We start from the raw sequence: 17934 nt of genomic DNA, 5'->3' as shown, positions 1-17934 counted from the left end.
CCTGATTTTTCTCCGGATCATTTATCACCATCTGACCCGCGACATATCTTACTTGTTTACTGAACATCTGCCTCTCCCAAGTAGAATATTAGTTCCAAGAGAATAGGGATTTTGTCTATTTTGCTCATGGCTGTATCTGCCAATTCCCTGACTCTAATGTATGTGTTTCAATAAGTTTTCAGGATTAGTGAATTAGTCTTTGGAACCATTTGGTTGTGAATAAAGGAAACCACTCAAACTCATCTAAACAAAAAGAATTTATTAGAAGGATTCCAAAGACTCTCACGGACTCTTGAGGGAACCCCTAAGGGACAGCCAGAAGGGAAAAAGAAACTGCTGGTAACAATGATGGCTTCTCTCTTCTCTAGCCTGAACTGCTGAGGCAGGATGGCCTTGTCTTGCTTATTTTCTCTGGACTTAGGTTTCATTCTCCTTTCTCTCTGCAGACCAGCTTTCTCTGCTGATAATCCCAACAGCATTCTTTGAATCCCACATTTTCTTAGATCAAGAATTTGATTATAAATCCTAATTACAACCCCCTGCTTACACAGGGAATGAGCCAGATACACCACACCTAGTCTAGTTACTTTAATCAGGGGAAATAGGCATGTAGCCTATTTACCATTAAGTATCTTTTAGTGCCTGAGGGGAACATTTTGTTCCTAGGAAAGACAATTTATAGTTACTTGTTAAAGTCAAGCATTTGAAAACTTTTCTTAAAGTTTTAGATTTAACTTCATCCAGAAGACTAGTACATTTTAATAATCACTTTCAAGGGGGCCTTTAATTCATGTTTGAGAGAGCAGACTTAAGTGGAACAGACTAAAATTTAAATTTCTTTAAACAAACCCATTTACAATCCAAATTCCTTTAAACGACTTAACATTTATACACTTAAAAGTATTTTCTTGAAAACAGCGCTTCAAATGCTTGACCCAACAAGCAAAGCTCTCCGAAGTACCTAACTCTTATAAATATAATAAATTAAATGTACGGTGACTTCCTTAATTCTCTGGAACATGTCAATATTTTTGCAGGCTTAGTAACATGTTAAAGTACTTTTAAACTAGGGGCGCCTGGGTGGCTCAGTCGGTTGAGTGTCCTACTTCGGCTCAGGTCATGATCTCGCGGTCATGATCTCGCGGTGAGTTCGAGCCCCGCATCGGGCTCTGTGCTGATGGCTCAGAGCCTGGAGCCTGCTTCGGATTCTGTGTCTCACTCTCTCTCTGACCCTCCCCCGCTCATGCTCTCTCTCTCTCTCTCTCTCTCTCTCTGTCAAAAATAAATAAAACATTAAAAAAAAATTTTTTTTTAAATAAAGTACTTTTAAACTAAAATTCAGGAGTCTAAGATCATTTAGGCATTTTAAATTAGAATCCAAAGGCCAATGTTACATACCATAATATGGCTAACATGCCAATTGTGTTTACACTTTAAATAACAAATACTAACTTGTCCCAATGAATGTAAAAACTCACCTTCACTATATATTTCATCTAAGAACTGCGGCACTCAGTGAGAAGTCCTCTCAAAGGGAAGCAGTAGTTTTGGGCCCAGAGGCCAGGCCAGTTCACAATGCCAGGAGGACGAGGAACTCAAGCTTGGGGAATTTAAGAGTAGGTTAACTACTGTAGCTAATTCAGCATTAAATGAGAACACCAACAGTGGATGGTTGTGATGAGAACTGAATAAAATAATATATGGGAGGGGCGCCTGGGGGGGCTCAGTCAGTTAAGCATTTGACTCCCCATCTCAGCTCAGGTCAGGATCTCAGTGTTTGTGAGATTGAGCCCCGCGTCAGGCTCTGTGCTGACAACACAGAGCCTGCTTGGAATTCTCTCTCTCTGCCCCTCCGCTGCTCGCATTCTCTCTCTCTCAAAATAAATAAACATTTAAAAACTAATAATATATGGGAAACCCTTATCACAGGTCACACACTTGATGGCAGCTAGTTTTAGACAGAATTTCATCCTCTCAATTTTTACTAGTACACAAATTACCACCATACTTAAGAAGTATTTTTAAAAGCTTTTACATACGACGTTTATTCAAATAAATTAATTATTTCAACATGAAGACAGTTTCTGACCTCATCTAATCTCATAATTACTCAGGGAAGCAAACTCCTGGTTTCTCATAAGCCAGTGTGCTGTATGTTTACATAAGTCAATTCATAAAAGGGAAACTACACCTTATTTTTGAGCACAGGCTCTTACCAGACCACAGAAATGTTTTTTTCTGCTTTAAAAAAAAAAAAAAAAAATCTGAATTCACAGAACTAAATTTTAAAAGGAGATTCCCATTGTAGAATCTTCCTTTAACTAAGGGTCCTTCTAACCCAAGGCATGTTTCCTTACAGACAATTAACACATGAGGTGGAAAAGGAACGGGAAGGCGGGAGAGGTAGCCAGTGTGAAATGTGTGTGCCAGCATTCACTAGCCAGGAACTATCCATCAAGAATTGATACATCTCAGAAATACAAGAAGAAAATAAGAATATCTTTATAAAAAAACGTGACTTACATAGAACTTAAAAAAAAATACAACTATTTTCCAAAGCAAGCTACTCTAGCTTGGGTTCTGAAGCACAAGATGATTATGGAAATTGAGGGACAAAAATATAAATACAGATCAGAGAAAATGGTTTTCAGAAGGGTCGGGAGCTACAAGATAAGCTCCAAACATATACAACAAGATGAAAGGCTAATTCTTACAAGAGAAATGACAAATTTTATCACTCCTTTGACCTGAGGCAAGCTGAAAACTGGGTAGAAAAACAACATATCGAGATGGAAGAAAACGTGGTCCACTAAGATCTGTAGACCTTGTTCTGACAAGGATGGTCACGATTCACGGAATAAAAAGAGTATGTGGAATGGAGAATACAATTGTAGGGTATCAAAGCTGCCCCCTCACACTTTCTGAATACATATCTAACTAGTTCAGAGTTAAACTATTCAGAGCTGGCCACGGATTTGCTGCAACTGGAGCAGAGGCAGTCCCACTACCAGTGGAAGCAGAACATGGGACCCATGATAAATGATGATGTCAAGCAGAGGGAGCCAAGCCTGAAAATCCCAAGGGCACCGATGAGAGTGAAGAGAGAATTTATTTGTCGTTGCCCTTTGTTGTGTTGTTGCCGTTGTTGTTTTTCCAGGACAGAAATACAAAATAAAGCACTGTTCCTTTAGCAGGATTCCAGCTGAAACCCATTCCAGATTCTGAATGCCTACCCAGATGTTCATACACAACTTCACTGTATTAAAATCAGTATCAATTTGTCCAAGGTGAACAATACACTATGACCAAGATAACGGAGATCTTCCAGCAGAAGATGGCATGGAATAATTCAAAATATAGTACATATTTGGTAAACCATGGTAAACCATGTCTTAAAATAGGTTCTTATTTTCCAATTATAGTTATTCAGGTCTCTTCCATAAAACTCCTTCTGTGAATAGTTTTGGGGTAGTTTTTAATCTATCAAAGAGATTCTCTTTCCAATAATTAATAGAATCAAATCGATTTCAAGTTAGCAGTTCTTACAGGTCTCTTTAAGCAGACACTATGATTCCACCTTCTTGTTCTCTAGAAATCCATCAGATGCATGCTGCCACACAGAAGTGCTTTCTTTCCTTGTCATAGTAGCAAAGAGCATATCCATCATCCCCAAGGTTTCTAGTAGTTCTCTTTGGTAATCAATCTCTTTCTCTACAAGTCCTTGAAGTAATAAAAACTTTTTGTCAACTACAGGTGACTGACCAATCACAGGAAGATATATATCTGGAAAGAGAAATAAAACACATTAATGGTAAGTATCTTTCTAAACAATAAACGAATAGCCAATGTTTAGGAAAAGTGTAAAAATATTACCTACAAAGGTACTGAAAAATCTGTACTTATTTTACAATTTATGATTTACAGAAAGTAAACAGTCCAACTGAATAAATGTATTCAAAAAGAAATAATTACAGAAAGTAAATTGTAGAGGTTATTTCATTTTCTCATTAAAAAAGTCATCATTAGTGATGTCTAAGACAAAGTTCTTTAATTATAATTATTCTCAGCAATTCAGAACTACTGTAAACATTTTACTTCCTTTAAAATGCATTGTTTTGCTAATGTTGTTTTCTTCATGATAATCTCTACTGGAGAATTGGTAAAACAAGATATTGTAATCTATTTGATTTCATTATCTGACACCTCTATTGTTGCAAGCATGCTAGGATTTTTCAGGTTTTAACAACTACTCACCAATAATTATTTCAGCAGCATTGATCAAAACAGGGGCAAATCTTGGCTGAGAAAGATTCCTAAAAAGCAAAAATTGTTTACTGAAACTTGTAATCTTTCCCAAAAGGTCCTTAAAATAGATTTACTGAATTGTTCCTTCAGTTGTCTACAAAGGTCAATCTAAAAGTAAATGTCTCTCATTTGAGATAAAGAAGGATTTCCGATGCAAAATACAGGTTTCATGACATAAAACATACCGTATCAAAAAATTAAGAACACGACTGATTTCCTTTTCATCCCGGCCTGCAAGGGCATTTGCAAGGACTCCTCTTCGATTTAGCTCCTTTATGATGGAAACTGTAATCTCAGGTGTCTTTATTGTACAACTAGGCTAGAAAAATTTTCAGAGTCAACACGAGCAGATAAGACATCAAAGGAAAAAGATCATAGTCTTGGAACTCACTAACAATTACCAAAGTTAAATAGGTTTTTATCTTTACAGTTTGGAGTAATGGTAATGCACAAGTAATAAAATGAGTCTTTTAAAAATATGCTCCTTATGGGTTCATCAACTGTAACAAATGTACCATTTTGGTGGGGGATGCTAGTAATAGGAGAGGCTATGTATGTGTAGGGCAGGGAATATATGGGATATCTCTGTACCTTTCCCTCAATTTTGCTGTGAATCTAAAACTGTTCTAAAAAACTAGAGTCTTACTAAAAATAAAAATAAAATTTTAAACACACACACACACACACACACACACAGCATATTGTATGTATGTATACATGCTCCTCACTTACCTCAAGGACTCTGTCAAGTGCTTTAGAGACCCGGAAATTTTTCAGATCCCTGTCATATAATTCTAGGTGCTTCTTTGATGGCCTGTTGATCAAAATGTCATCCTGTATTACAAAGCAAATTTATAAAGAAAAATCAGTTTCTGTATAGAGTTGCATTGAAAACAAATTTTTTCATAGTGGTATTTTTTTACACCAGGGTGACCCTGAACTGCGTAATAAATACCAGGCATATGCCAAGAATGCAGACTAATTGAAAATGGAATACTTTGCCACATCAATGTATTATTAACTCTCCTATGACTTAACTTATAACATATACACAACACCTCACTCTGGGCAAATATTACTCATTTCAGTTCTCTTTACGTGGCAGCCTATGTGACCTGGCAGAAAGAGAAACCAAGAATGTGAGAAACAGATCTAGTCCCAACAACTCTGGTAACCAGTAACGAAATGCTACATAGACCGTAACTTCTTTGTATCTCCATCTCCTCAGATGCCAAATGGGGACATAACTGGCTCTGCTACTGTTCAGGGTTGTTTAGGACATTCAATCAGATACCATATGAAAGATATTGCTTTTGAAAACAGTAAAATACTGTAACATTATAATGATCCAGGATATTAAAGTACTCCTTATTCCCCACTACTTATTAATAATGTTCCCAATCTAGCAATCTGGAGAGAGACCTAATGTAGACAAAAGCAAAATAAAGCTAAATGCCATGTGAACTACACGTTCCAGTAACGTGCAGGGACGGAGTTGGCTACTCTAACAAACTACACCATCTAAAAAGAAAATGTAAGAAATACACAAATACCCGTTGCTTCATGTAATTTTTTCCTTTAATAAAAGTTCGATACGCAGGCCTTCTTCTCCTGGGAAGAGAATCCTTCTTTGCTTCAGATTTCCTATGTTTAACACTTAGTATTCCATTGGTCATTCCCACAACTATTGTCTCATCTTCATGCTAAAAGCAATTAGAAATATAAGTTAGTCTATTCCTAACACATCATTTATCTTACTTTTTCTTCAAAACACCATTTATAAAGCGTTTTCTGCTTATCCGCACTTTCACAAGAGTTCCATTCAGATAGAGATACTTTGCCTAACAATGATCTATGCAAAAAGTCAGAACAAATCATTTTTTATTCCAGGATATGATTTTACTGATAGAACATGTTATATCCAGTGTAAATTATCACTGGCACTTTGTACAATAATACAGAATTAATGACATCTTGGGGAACTTCTAAAATAATTTTTTTCCTACATCCTCTTACTAGGAAAAGGATTGTGTGATGGCATGACTTTCCACAGTCTGGCCAAGAGAATATTTTATAATAAGCTTTTCCTCTTCTAATTCAGATTTCTATATGATGTATTCAAATTTCCTCTTCTTCCACGGCTCATGAAACTTGACAGTGGACATTCCAGAAAGAGCATCAACAAAGACAAGCACGTTCACTTTATCTCCTTCTCACTCTCCTCTTTTTTTTCCCCCCTCAGAGAGCCAATGTGACTTTCTAGAGTATGTTAACCCTAAGTTAAATGTGTTGAAAAGAGATTTAACAATTTCCCAGATCCTGTCTTTAGAGTTAACAATGCCTACAGCTGTACTCGGTTTGAAGCTGTATGGTGAACAAGACCTAAATCTCAATTCATACTAAATTACTGGGACAAGTCATATAATAGCAACTGTCTTAACTATTTCATGTGGCAAGAAGAAAATAAGATTTATTCAAATACAAAGATAAACTGTAAAATTCCATTTCAGTTTCACTCAACAATGTTAGTGAAAGCTTTAAAAAGGGCTAAAAATACTTACTGCAAGTGCAAGACTCAAAATTGAAGCTGCATAATCAAAACTGTGGACTACTTTATAGGAAGTCGTGCTATATATTTTCACCTTCCTGATAAAAAGGAAAGGTTTGTCATAAATCACCTTGGAAAGGAGTATAAAATGCAAATTTTCTACTTTTTAGAAATATATAAACATTAAATTTTACACATCAATGAAGGAAAATAACAATTAATAATATTAACTGCAAACTAATTCATCACTGAATCTTTTACAACTGAACTGTTTGTCAGCACTAGCCATGTCTGTACAAAGACCTGACTAGTCACAAGAAGAACAGACCGCGAACCAACGTAGCCTGAAGATGACACGTGAGAGTAAAGAAAAAGTATCAAAGCCCACTAGAAGTCAAAAGAGCAGGGTTTCTCAACATTAGCATGCTCTGCACCATGGGCCAGATCAGTCTTTGTTGTGGAGGCTGTTCTGTGCACTGCAGGAAGCTCAGCAGCATCCTGAACCACTACCCACAGCACGCCAGCAGCTCACCACTGCCAACTGGTGCCAACAACCCAAAATGTCTCCAGCTGCTGCCGCGCATCCTCTTGGAGACACAAGTCACTGTGGGCTGAGAACCGTGAACAGAGCCAACTCACACTTGATTTTTGAGGGACATGTCTAAAACCTGAGTCCCAGGGGCGCCTGAGTGGCTCAGTTGGTTAAGCGTCCGACTTCAGCTCAGGACATGATCTTGCAATCCATGAGTTCAAGCCCTGCGTCGGGCTCTGTGCTGACAGCTCAGAGCCTGGAGGCTCCTTCAGATTCTGTGTCTCCCTCTCTTTCTGCCTCACCCCCTCACTTGCTCGCTCTCTCTCTCTCTCAAAAAAATAAACATACATTTAAAAAAAGTTTTTTTTAAACTCGAGTCCCAAATTGCCTAGTAACACCTTTTCAGAGAATCTGCTACCTATTTACATAATAAATTCCTTTCTGTTTAAAATATTTTCTAGCTTTTAAAATATGTATTAAGCATACTGAAAAACCAAGGCTTTCCATAATAGTGAAAATAGGAAATATGGAAACAAAATGACCAAAAACAAACAAATGTAAGTAACTATAAGAACTGTGCCATAGTTCTAGCCACATGCTACTGAGCACTTGAAGGGTGGTTATGAAAATGAAGAGCCAAATTTTCAATTTTACTTGATTTTAATTAACTTATTTTAATTTTAAAACTGAGGCAGTATTAAAACATTTTTCTGTTAAACAAAACTATATTTCCCTTTAATCACTATAAATTACCACATCATAGGGCACATATTGGATGCTTAATTTGTCTCTAGTCTCTTGGTAATAATTTTTACACGGATTACGCGTTGAAATGATATTTTAGATACACTGAACTAAATGAAACATATTATTAAATTAATTTTACCTAGTTCCTTTTGCCTTTTTGTGGCTACTACAATATTTAAAACTACTTATGTAGCCCACATCTTATTTCTGTTGGCCAGCACTGTTCTAGAACTTTAATTAATGGAATACTACTGCTTATATAAAAAAGGAATATTTGAATCACGTTCAAGTATAGAAATTTTCACATACAATTTTAACTTTTGAAGAATATAAGCTAGAATGTATACATACACTCAGAAGAAATCTTTTAAAATATACAAATATGTACACAAAGGATTTTTTAAAGCCACAGAATAACATAGACTATTTTAAAGATTAACATTCAAATGGTTCAATAAAACTCCTTAAGTATGCAAGTTAACGCACTAAACTTTGTCAAGTGAGAAAAAAAGTTTACTGTATTGTAAATAAAAGGTCAAAACTATTTTCAACTCCATAGATTTTCAAAGAAGTCATTTGACAGAACATTTATTTCATCACAAATACTGCAGAAATAACTCATTTTCTCAAGCAGTAAATATTTGTACAATACCAATAATAAGGAAAGAAAATGAAAATGCTAACCTATCCAGTGACCCAGAGAGTAACCTCTGTCCAGAGCTGCTCAGATATAAACATGTCACAGTTTTATGATGATTTTTCAAAGATACTAGCAACTGTCCTCCTTTTAGTACGTCCCAGATTTTAACATAACGACCTCCTATAGAAAGAAATCATCATTAGTTTGAAATTCTGCCTCTACATTCAATAGTTTCAAGATTTGAAAAGCATTCTTTACTAGACACTGCACAGCATGGAGGTGAAGTGAAGGGTTCTGCAAAACTGCCCCGTTTCAATGCTGTCTCTATCATTTATTGAGTTTGTAACTGATGATAACAAATAGTTCCTACCACGAAGAACTGTTACAACGAAAAATTGTTGCATACCTGTAAAGTTCACAGAGCTGCCTACAAAATAAAAAGTATAACCAAAATGGATTTTAAGAAAATTGTAATAAAATCATTCTGCAAAAGAAACGGGTCACTACAGAAATGAATAATAGAGTTTCATTTCCTAAAAAGTTTGTGAATCCCAACAAAACTGAAAAATTCCCCTATCACTTCTACTCTAAGAGTTAGAAGCGTCCTTAAAGGCAATTTAATCTAAAAGTTTAAAAAGAATTCTTCTACTACAGCATCTTCTATTTCAATGAAATATTACACAGAAGTCTAGAAGGTAAAATTGAAGAATGAGTTGGAGAGGGGGGAGCAAAGGTCTTACCTATCCTGCCTGGGAAACCGGGCCTGGGAGCCAATTCATAGTCCCTGTCTCACCGCATGCGGCAGCTCATGAGAGCACAGTTTAAAACAAGTGATCCTATCCAAACTCTCATTTTCAAAGTCTACAGGAGTTAAGGGATTTTCCAAGGTCATACAATTAGCTAGTGACACAGTGGAGATTAGCACACACGTGTCCATTCTCCCCATTCAGCTTGTTTCCATTTCTCAAAATAACATCAAGAAAAATGGACACATCTGACAATGTCATCAATTTATTTTGAAACTAAACAGGTACTGGAGAAGAAGTACAAAACAGGGTAATTTCTATTCGGGTTTTAGAATTATTAAGAAAAAAAATCTATACACACAGCCATATATGTGCTATGAATTATACACACCACCTCTGTATTCTAATGTCAACACATTAACTTTGACTTGATAAATCAAAGAAGCCGATTTATTTCTCCCATTCTCATTTTGAAAATGCTCTAGGATCAACAGTACAGAAAAATACCTCAGTTCCAGCTTGATGAAAAACGTACCAAGACCCCTTTTGAACGCCACATTATACCCTCCTCCAGAACTACTGGCTATTTTCTGGACAAAGTCACTTCAATCAAGAGACATAACAACAGACAAGCCTGATTCTAGAACTGAAAGAACTGTGATCTCTTTCAACCTAAGATTTCTTAGGTAGGAATAACAGGCATACAACCTGGATTTCTGGCTTATATACACAATGCAGGCTCTCGAGTTCTGGGATTTCAGATCTGCCACTCTATCGTGGACAAATTACTTTAAAAACTTTTATTTATTTCCTTAGTTGCAAAATAGGGAGAAAACTCACTCACTTCTAGGCTCAATAATTTGTATATAAGAGCCCAGTACCTGGCTCACATTAGGTAGTCAATAAATAACAACTGCTTGCTTGTCCTGTTTATCAAGTGAGCAAAACCTAGGTATGTAATTCAAGTACACAATATTAAATTATAAAAAGTAACTGATAAAGACATAACTGACTCAAAACCAACTATATAGGTAAAAGCAATTTTTAAAATACCTGCTGATACCAGAAGACCTCCAGAGGGAAAGAGCAGGACACTCTCCACTGGCTGCCCATGCTCAACAGAGATCACACTCTTATTGGTTCGTGCGTCAAACATCTTGAGGGTATGATCATATGACCCTAAAATGTCAATTTTGGTATTAGGTGAGTTTCGTTACTCAAATCAACAAAAACTAAATATACGTGTGTGTATGCAAACAAATTTGAAAAGGAGAAAGGGCTTAGATAAAATTTAAAGACACATATATACGTTCATGATGACAAAGTACCTACAAACTCTAGGACCACTGATTATTTCTGAAAAAGCATTACTATACCATACTATATCATATAGGACCTTAAACTATTCCCATCTTCAAGTTATTGTCACTACTCAATCACCTGGGAACCTCTGCACAAGCACCCACAAAGACTGAACTCCATTATCTTTGTTTCTCAGCTGCTTGGAGGCTCTGTGAAAACCAGAGTGTACTAAACCCTAGTTCAGACACTCATGTTTTCAAGGAAGCCTTATGTTTCCAAACACACTTGGAAGACATTAAGAACAATCACCAAAAGAAGAAAAAGAAAAGAATTGGATAAACAGAAACATATTCCTTTATAAAATTTTTTACATTGCTCTATCCCAAAAGAGTCCCAAAGCAGCGTCAAATTATATCGCAATAAAATGATCAACTTCAGGAGGGAAAAACAGTTCACCAACCTGTTACAAAGAGATCTGGGTTCAGTTTGCTAGCACATCCACACCTCACATAATCAGAATGTTCTTTGAATGTCAGAATTTCTTTGGAGTTTGGAATATCCCACAATTTAACCGTATAATCATCAGCCCCAGAGACCACATGATATTTGTCAGCTGTAAAATCGACTGTATGAACTGCTCTAAAAAATTAAGGATCAATATGTTAAACAGCAAGAAAAAAACTAACATAAAACATAAAACTCTGCTTTTCCCCAAATAACAAAAAAAGCTCAGTTTTAGGGAGTAATTGTAGGGGGAAATCATGAGAGAAAAATCTTTAAAACAGATATCCGTCCCTAAGCCAATTTAAAATTCTAAATACCCTTACACTATGAAGTTAGTAATATTCAACAGCCTTACAAGTTATTTTCTATATGTTAACAATTCTACAAAACTGCTCAATAAAGGTAAACGTTCTAAATGTTGGAGCAAAGGTACTTTTAATTTAAAAACTTTCAAAATGGGGGACGGGCGCCTGGGTGGCTCAGCTGGTTGGGCGCTGACAGCACAGAACATGCTTGGGATTCTCTCTCTGCCCCTCCCCCGCTCACTCACACCCTCTCTCTCTCTCAAAAGAAATGGATAAACACTTAAAAAAATTTTCAGGGGCACCTGCGTGGCTCAGTCAGTTAAGCTTCTGATTCTTGATTTCAGCTCAGGCCATGACCTCACGGTCTCTAGGATCGAGTCCCATGTCAGGCTCTGTGCTGACAGCAACAGAGCCTGCTTGGGATTCTCTCTCTCCCCCTCTCCCAAAATAAATAAACTTACTTAAAAAAAAATTTCAAAATGGGTAGTTCTTTACAAAATTCTAAGAAGACTTGACACTAAGTAGGATCATGTTAAGTGAATTTGTTATAAATGTTTCACTTATGAGAAAAGACCTTCCTAATAATACACTGTAAAAAACACTTCAGATTTTTAAATCAGTAGCAAATGTCAGAATTGAAAGTGGTAATTCTGATATAAAGTTATAATATAAAATTGCCCTGACCATTTATCAAGGGGAAAATATTAAATTCAAGAAGAAAAAATCAACTTGACTTCAAAATGAGAACCTCCACTATAGTTCAGCCTATAGAGTTCTCATTCATAGTTGTGAGGTACCTTTAGATCAGTGGTTTATAACCTTGACTGATCACAGAACTCACTAAGAAATTACATGAAAGCTATAGGAAATCTTCCCGGAAAAACACACATTTCTTCAAATGTCACAAACAATTCTACAGAATTCATGAGCCCCATCAAACTGGACCATAGGACTGGCCTAGATTAAGCACTCTGTCCTTGAACAATCATGAAATAAAGTATATACAGGTACATAATCTTCACAGAACTTCTCTATGTTTTTATTCAAAGCCCCAAAAAAAGAAACCAAAAAAGCTTACAACAACAAAACAACAAAGAACACATAAAAACCAACTGTCTGTAACAATATGGTGACAGATGTTAACTAGGCTTATTATTTTGCAACATATACAAATATCGAACATACAACTGAAACTAACATAATGTTTTGTTAATTATACCTCAGTTAAAAAAAAATTGTTTTTAAATTTTTAAACACTGGCTCTTACTTAGTATGGCCTTCAAAGTGCCTGAGGGGAGCTCTCCCAGTTATATCAAAAAGCTGAACTCCACCATCTTCACTGCCAGCCACAAGCAGTCTACCATCCTGACGAAAAGTAGCACAGTATGCTGTGTCTTTAAATCGGGAAAAGGTTTTTATAGGTTCTTGAGAATATCGGCCATAAATGTGAATCTATGAAAAGATAAAAAACACAGTACTTAACCAAATGCCTCGAGATCAGCAGTACATATAAAGACACAAAAGAAAAATAAATGTAGTATTATATTTACCCTCGAGGAAGCTGTGACAGCATAATTATATGGAGGCTGCGGAGAAAAGTCTACTTTTGACACTGCACCAAACTCCTTGATCTGAACAGGGGTCTTAACAAAACAAAATACAAAGTATTAACAGAGTTACAACTGGTAAGACTGTTCAAGCATTACATAATTTCTTACTCGATCATTTCACTTTGTTCTTAGTAACATTTACTAGGTTGTAGCTAATACAGAAGTATGAAAAAGCAAAAAAGGTCCAAATAACATCACCCAGACCATCCTGGCTGTCATTAAAGTAAATAACTATATGGCTGGAAAACCATACTCCACTCTTTCTCTTCAGCTGTGGAGTTTTCTGTGATTATTACTGGGGAGAAAAAGTTATGCCTGTGCCAGCATACATTTAACCATGTATTCTGTAACTGACACAAAGATCACACCATGCAGGCTGTTCTGCACCTCGCTCCCTTTCACTCAATTACACATCTCAGCTAATTTTTCATATGGTCAATAGATTTGCCGTCCATTATAGGGTACATCATAATTTACTTTACCAGTCCGCTACTAAGGGACACAGGTTTTCCCAGAATTTCTAGCATTACAAATAATACTTTAATCAACATCTATATACCTGTATCTCAGCAAATTTAGGGGACTGTAATCTTTGGGTAAGTTTCAAACTGTGGAACTTACATGGCCAAAAGGTATTTTTATCACAATAGATAATGCGAAACTGCCCTCCAGAAAGTCTGCATCAATTTTCCTCCCTCAAGTAGCAATGATCAAAATTTTTCATTTGTGCCAACATAACAGATGAAAAGTAGTATCCAAATTATTGTGGTAACTGACATTTCTTTATGAGTGAAGCCACAGCCCTTTTATACATTTATTGGTCATTTAAGTTTCTTGTTCCATTAACCTCCCAATCCCAATCTTTTTCCACTTTTCTATTTAGTGTTCATCTTTAAAAAAAAATAATTTTCAAGCTTTTAAAGATAGTCTAGCAGAATTAATTCTGCATCACTTTCTCCTTAGTTTTGCGAAGGCAAAAAAAATTTTCTCGCATGACATTCAAATTCTAAGATTTAATTCATTTGGCATTCATTAATCATCTATTCTGCGCTAGGTCCTTGTATGATTAAAATGATTAAGCAGTAGGGACTTTTATAAAAAATTCTAAGAAAAAACATCAGCTACCTAATTTTCTACCCAAATTATGAACTGGTGATTGATTCCTTTTAGTTATTAGTTCTCTATTAGAGTATCCAAAGTATAACATATGCTGGAGAAATGAGCATCAGTACAACCCCCTCGTTACTGTCTCCACTTACCTTATAGTTGTTCCAGTACAGTGTGTCTTGGGTGATTTTTTCACCAAGTATAGGATACGTCTGAATAGCTACAGGCTTATAACCAGCCATAATTTCATATAATTGGACTGTTATCCAAGAATAAATAGTTTGAAATTGATGTTAGAAATAATTACAGTGACTCTGCTTTATGTCTGAAAAAGAAAACATTTTAAATACATGTTATTCTTAAACCTGTATAACTTTCACTTTGTGTCTTTTCAAAAGGCTGTGTGGTAGCTTATAGGATTAGTGACCAATAAACCATTTAACACAGAAGAGACAACCTTAAGGAAGCAGGTAGAATACAGATAGGACTATCAGAGTGCACCCTCTACTCAGCTATACACATAAGCTGTACACAAATATTCTCACATCTAACCAGCCAATTTACAACACCTGGAAGTAAGTCTGGCTCAACCATTCATCCAGTAGCCAAAGCAGAAGTGCACTGGCTTGGATTGCTTATTTCTTAACAACAGAAAGCATTAAGGTGAAACTGCAAATAGAAAAGTTTCCTGAAACCAAATTTAAGATAACATTCAATCTATAAGAACACAGTCTAGGGTCTTGACTTCCTGAAAGCCTTAGAAATACCAAGAAGGAAAACAAAGCTAGTATTCTAATGGAAAAGCTTAAAATTAAAAAATTTTTAAATTCTTTTGTAATGTTTATTTACTCTTTGAGAGAGAGAGCGCGCACGCGTGCACACAGGCGAGGGGCAGAGAGAGGGAGACAGAATCTGAAACAGGCCTCAGGCTCTGGGGCTGTCAGCATAGAGCCCGACGCGGGGCTCGAGCTCATAACGGTGAGATCTTGACCTGAGCCAAAGTTGGACGCTTAACCGATTGAGCCACCAGGCAACCCGGAGAAGCTTAAAATTAAATTTAAGAAAAGGGGCTCCTGAGTGGCTGAGTCATTAAGTGTCCAACTCTTGACTGCAGCTCAGGTCATGTTCTCCTGGTTCTTGGGATTCAGCCCCACAAAGGGCTCTGTGCTGACAGGGGAACCTGCTTGGGATTCTCTCTGTCTCCCTCTCTCCTCTCTGCCCCATCTCTAAGAAGAAATAAATAAATAAATTTTTTTTTAAACAGTAGGATAAAAATGAATTAAAACTTTTAACTAACATAGAATTAAGCCAAAACATCTCTCCAGAACTATTCAGCTGTAAAAGAGATTCATGTTATCAGTGGTGCAACTCATTGTCTATCCCAAAAAGCCTGGTAACAGTGCATGAGTAATACCAAAATGAATAGGGATGGCATATGCTAAAGGCTATTTTGATGAAACACAGCAATCAATGATTAAAAGGAAGGAAACGTTTCTTTCATTCAAGTACCTACACTGTATAGGGCACTGTTCTAGGCTCTGGAGATACTATGTTGAGTAAAACAGATATGGGTCAGTGCTTTCACACACTCCAATATTCTCCATTTTAGGTGGTGATTGGCAGAATCTAGGACTATGGAATCAGTTTTGACTTGTCCTTCCTCTTCACTTTTAACATCCAAGTAGTTAAGATGATTTTACCTCCCAGATCTTTCTAAACTTCCATCATGTCCACTCTACCAAGTTCCACTGCCCTAATCAGATCTTCTCATCTACTGATATGGTGCAGTATAAGGGCTCCTGACTCCCTCATTCATCTTTTAAATAGCCATCAGCAAGATCCAGCTTTTGCTACAAAGCCCAACCTTGCCTGAAAATAAAGGTCTAACCTCCCTAACATGGCATGTGATCTGGCCCTTGCTTACCTTTCCAGCTTCACTTCTTTGTTACTCCCTTTTAACACAGCATTCTCTTTCTTCTCTCATTCTTTGCTCATTTGTCCTCTTTTGCCAGGAATGATCTCCATCTACCCACTTGCTGTTTATCATTTAAAGCTCAACTCAAGAATCATATCCCCCAGGAAACCTTCTGTGAACTAATCCTACTTCACTCTGCATATTTCTGTCACTGTGCATAGTAAAATTGCATTTGTAATGATCTCTTTTTCCTACTAAACTGAACATTTTGTACCTGGAAGATTTTTTTTAAGTGCTCAAAGAAAACTTGTGGAAGGAAGGAAAGAAAGCATTGTGTTGGGTTCTATGGAAAAACACAAAATTAAAATCACAAATGGTGTCTGTAATATGAACATTACTACACAGCGAGAGTCAACAAACTTCTTCTGTAAGGAACCAGAAGATAAATATCTTAAGCTTTGCTGGCCAACAGGCAAAATGGAGACTATCATGTTGTTACAAGAAAGCAAGCAAGAAAAAAAATCCCAATCTTTTACTAACCCCCCCAAATAATTATGAGTACAATTTTATGTTTATAAATGAAAAGAATGAGATTTATGGAGGCTGGGAATAATATTTTACTCACTTCGGGTTCAAAGTGCTTCCTAGCATCAAACAGATTGCAAACAGTTACCTGTAACACAATTCTAGGCTCACTGGCAGGCGAAAAGAAACGATCACTTGCCCAGATTTAGCCTGCGGCTCCGTCCCTTACTAGCATACAGGCAAACCCATCCCTTACTAGAATATCGGCAAAGGAATACCTAACTCTGCCTCGAGAGAAACAGTGTAAAGCTTTAAATGTTTACAAGTAAGGAGTAGTAGTGGTTTGCCAGATAAAAGTGAGATACAGCACTGGAGGAAAGGGAGAGGGGGAACACGACACAATACAAAGGCATGCAGGCAAGAAATGATGTGAAAATGAGTAAGAAAATGATCAGGGAGAGGTCACAGCCTGAGAAACTGAAACTAAATGAATAGACACTACTACAATCCGACGCAGAATAACAGATATATGCTATAAGTAACGTACAAAGTACTAAGCGCTCAAAAAAGATTTTTACTTCTAACCGGGAGGCTCCCAGAACGACTCACAGTGCATTGCAGCTCGGCCTTGACGTATAAGATCAAAACAGACTGACCTCTTAAGATGAGCACAAGCACACGGGGTGAGGGCAGCATTCGAAACCGAGGGAACATCATTAGCAAAGACAGAGATGGAAATTTGCCCATTGCCTCGGAGGGATGCGCATTAATAACGGTGCACAAGCGAGAATGTGGTCGTAGAAGGGGCAAATATGGGTCGAAGCTAAGCGGTGGGGATCCTGAGAGGTTGGTTAAAGAGTTTCAGCCCGTCTGCGAAGACTGGGAAGCCCCAGAGGAGCACGCGAGATAGCAAAGCAGGCCCGACGTGAGTCCGGACTGCGCCCACCAGGAGCCGCCTTCACCTACCTCCGATAGGCCCCGCGGGTCCGCCGGGACACTTTGTGTCCAAGGAGAATTTCTTGGATTCGGCCAGCCCCCACCCGGACTATTAAGGCTCACTCGCGGAAGATCACGCGGCCTCTACACGGCGCCGCCGAGACACAGAGAGGGCAGAACTACCTGGCCGGTCGCACAAAAGTGACGTAAGG

General features: G+C 37.2%; 1 protein-coding gene across 1 annotated transcript; it reads right to left on the bottom strand.

The window, feature by feature from the left end:
* Positions 1-244: 244 nt before the first annotated feature.
* UTP15 (UTP15 small subunit processome component) lies at positions 245-17930 on the bottom strand. The gene is made up of 13 exons (XM_027040115.2): positions 17753-17930; positions 14499-14671; positions 13180-13272; positions 12897-13081; positions 11281-11459; positions 10572-10697; positions 8817-8952; positions 6867-6951; positions 5859-6008; positions 5038-5139; positions 4491-4624; positions 4255-4313; positions 245-3783 (listed from the first exon to the last, which is right to left on the bottom strand). The coding sequence occupies exons 2-13, from the start codon at positions 14586-14588 to the stop codon at positions 3566-3568; spliced, it is 1557 nt and encodes a 518-aa protein (XP_026895916.1). The 5' UTR covers positions 14589-14671; positions 17753-17930; the 3' UTR covers positions 245-3565.
* Positions 17931-17934: the final 4 nt, after the last annotated feature.

This window comes from Acinonyx jubatus, chromosome A1, assembly GCF_027475565.1.
Source record: "Acinonyx jubatus isolate Ajub_Pintada_27869175 chromosome A1, VMU_Ajub_asm_v1.0, whole genome shotgun sequence".
Lineage (NCBI taxonomy): Eukaryota > Metazoa > Chordata > Mammalia > Carnivora > Felidae > Acinonyx > Acinonyx jubatus.
This window is presented reverse-complemented; position numbering and strand designations above follow the sequence as displayed.

Excerpts from the sequence above, each read along its gene's own strand:
- UTP15 (XM_027040115.2), bottom strand. The coding sequence starts at position 14,588 with ATGGCTGGTTATAAGCCTGTAGCTATTCAGACGTATCCTATACTTGGT. Across the intron at positions 6,009-6,866 it reads TTTTGAGTCTTGCACTTGCA|CATGAAGATGAGACAATAGT; the intron begins GTAAGTATTTTT and ends AATTGCTTTTAG. Across the intron at positions 4,625-5,037 it reads CACTTGACAGAGTCCTTGAG|CCTAGTTGTACAATAAAGAC; the intron begins GTAAGTGAGGAG and ends AAATTTTTCTAG.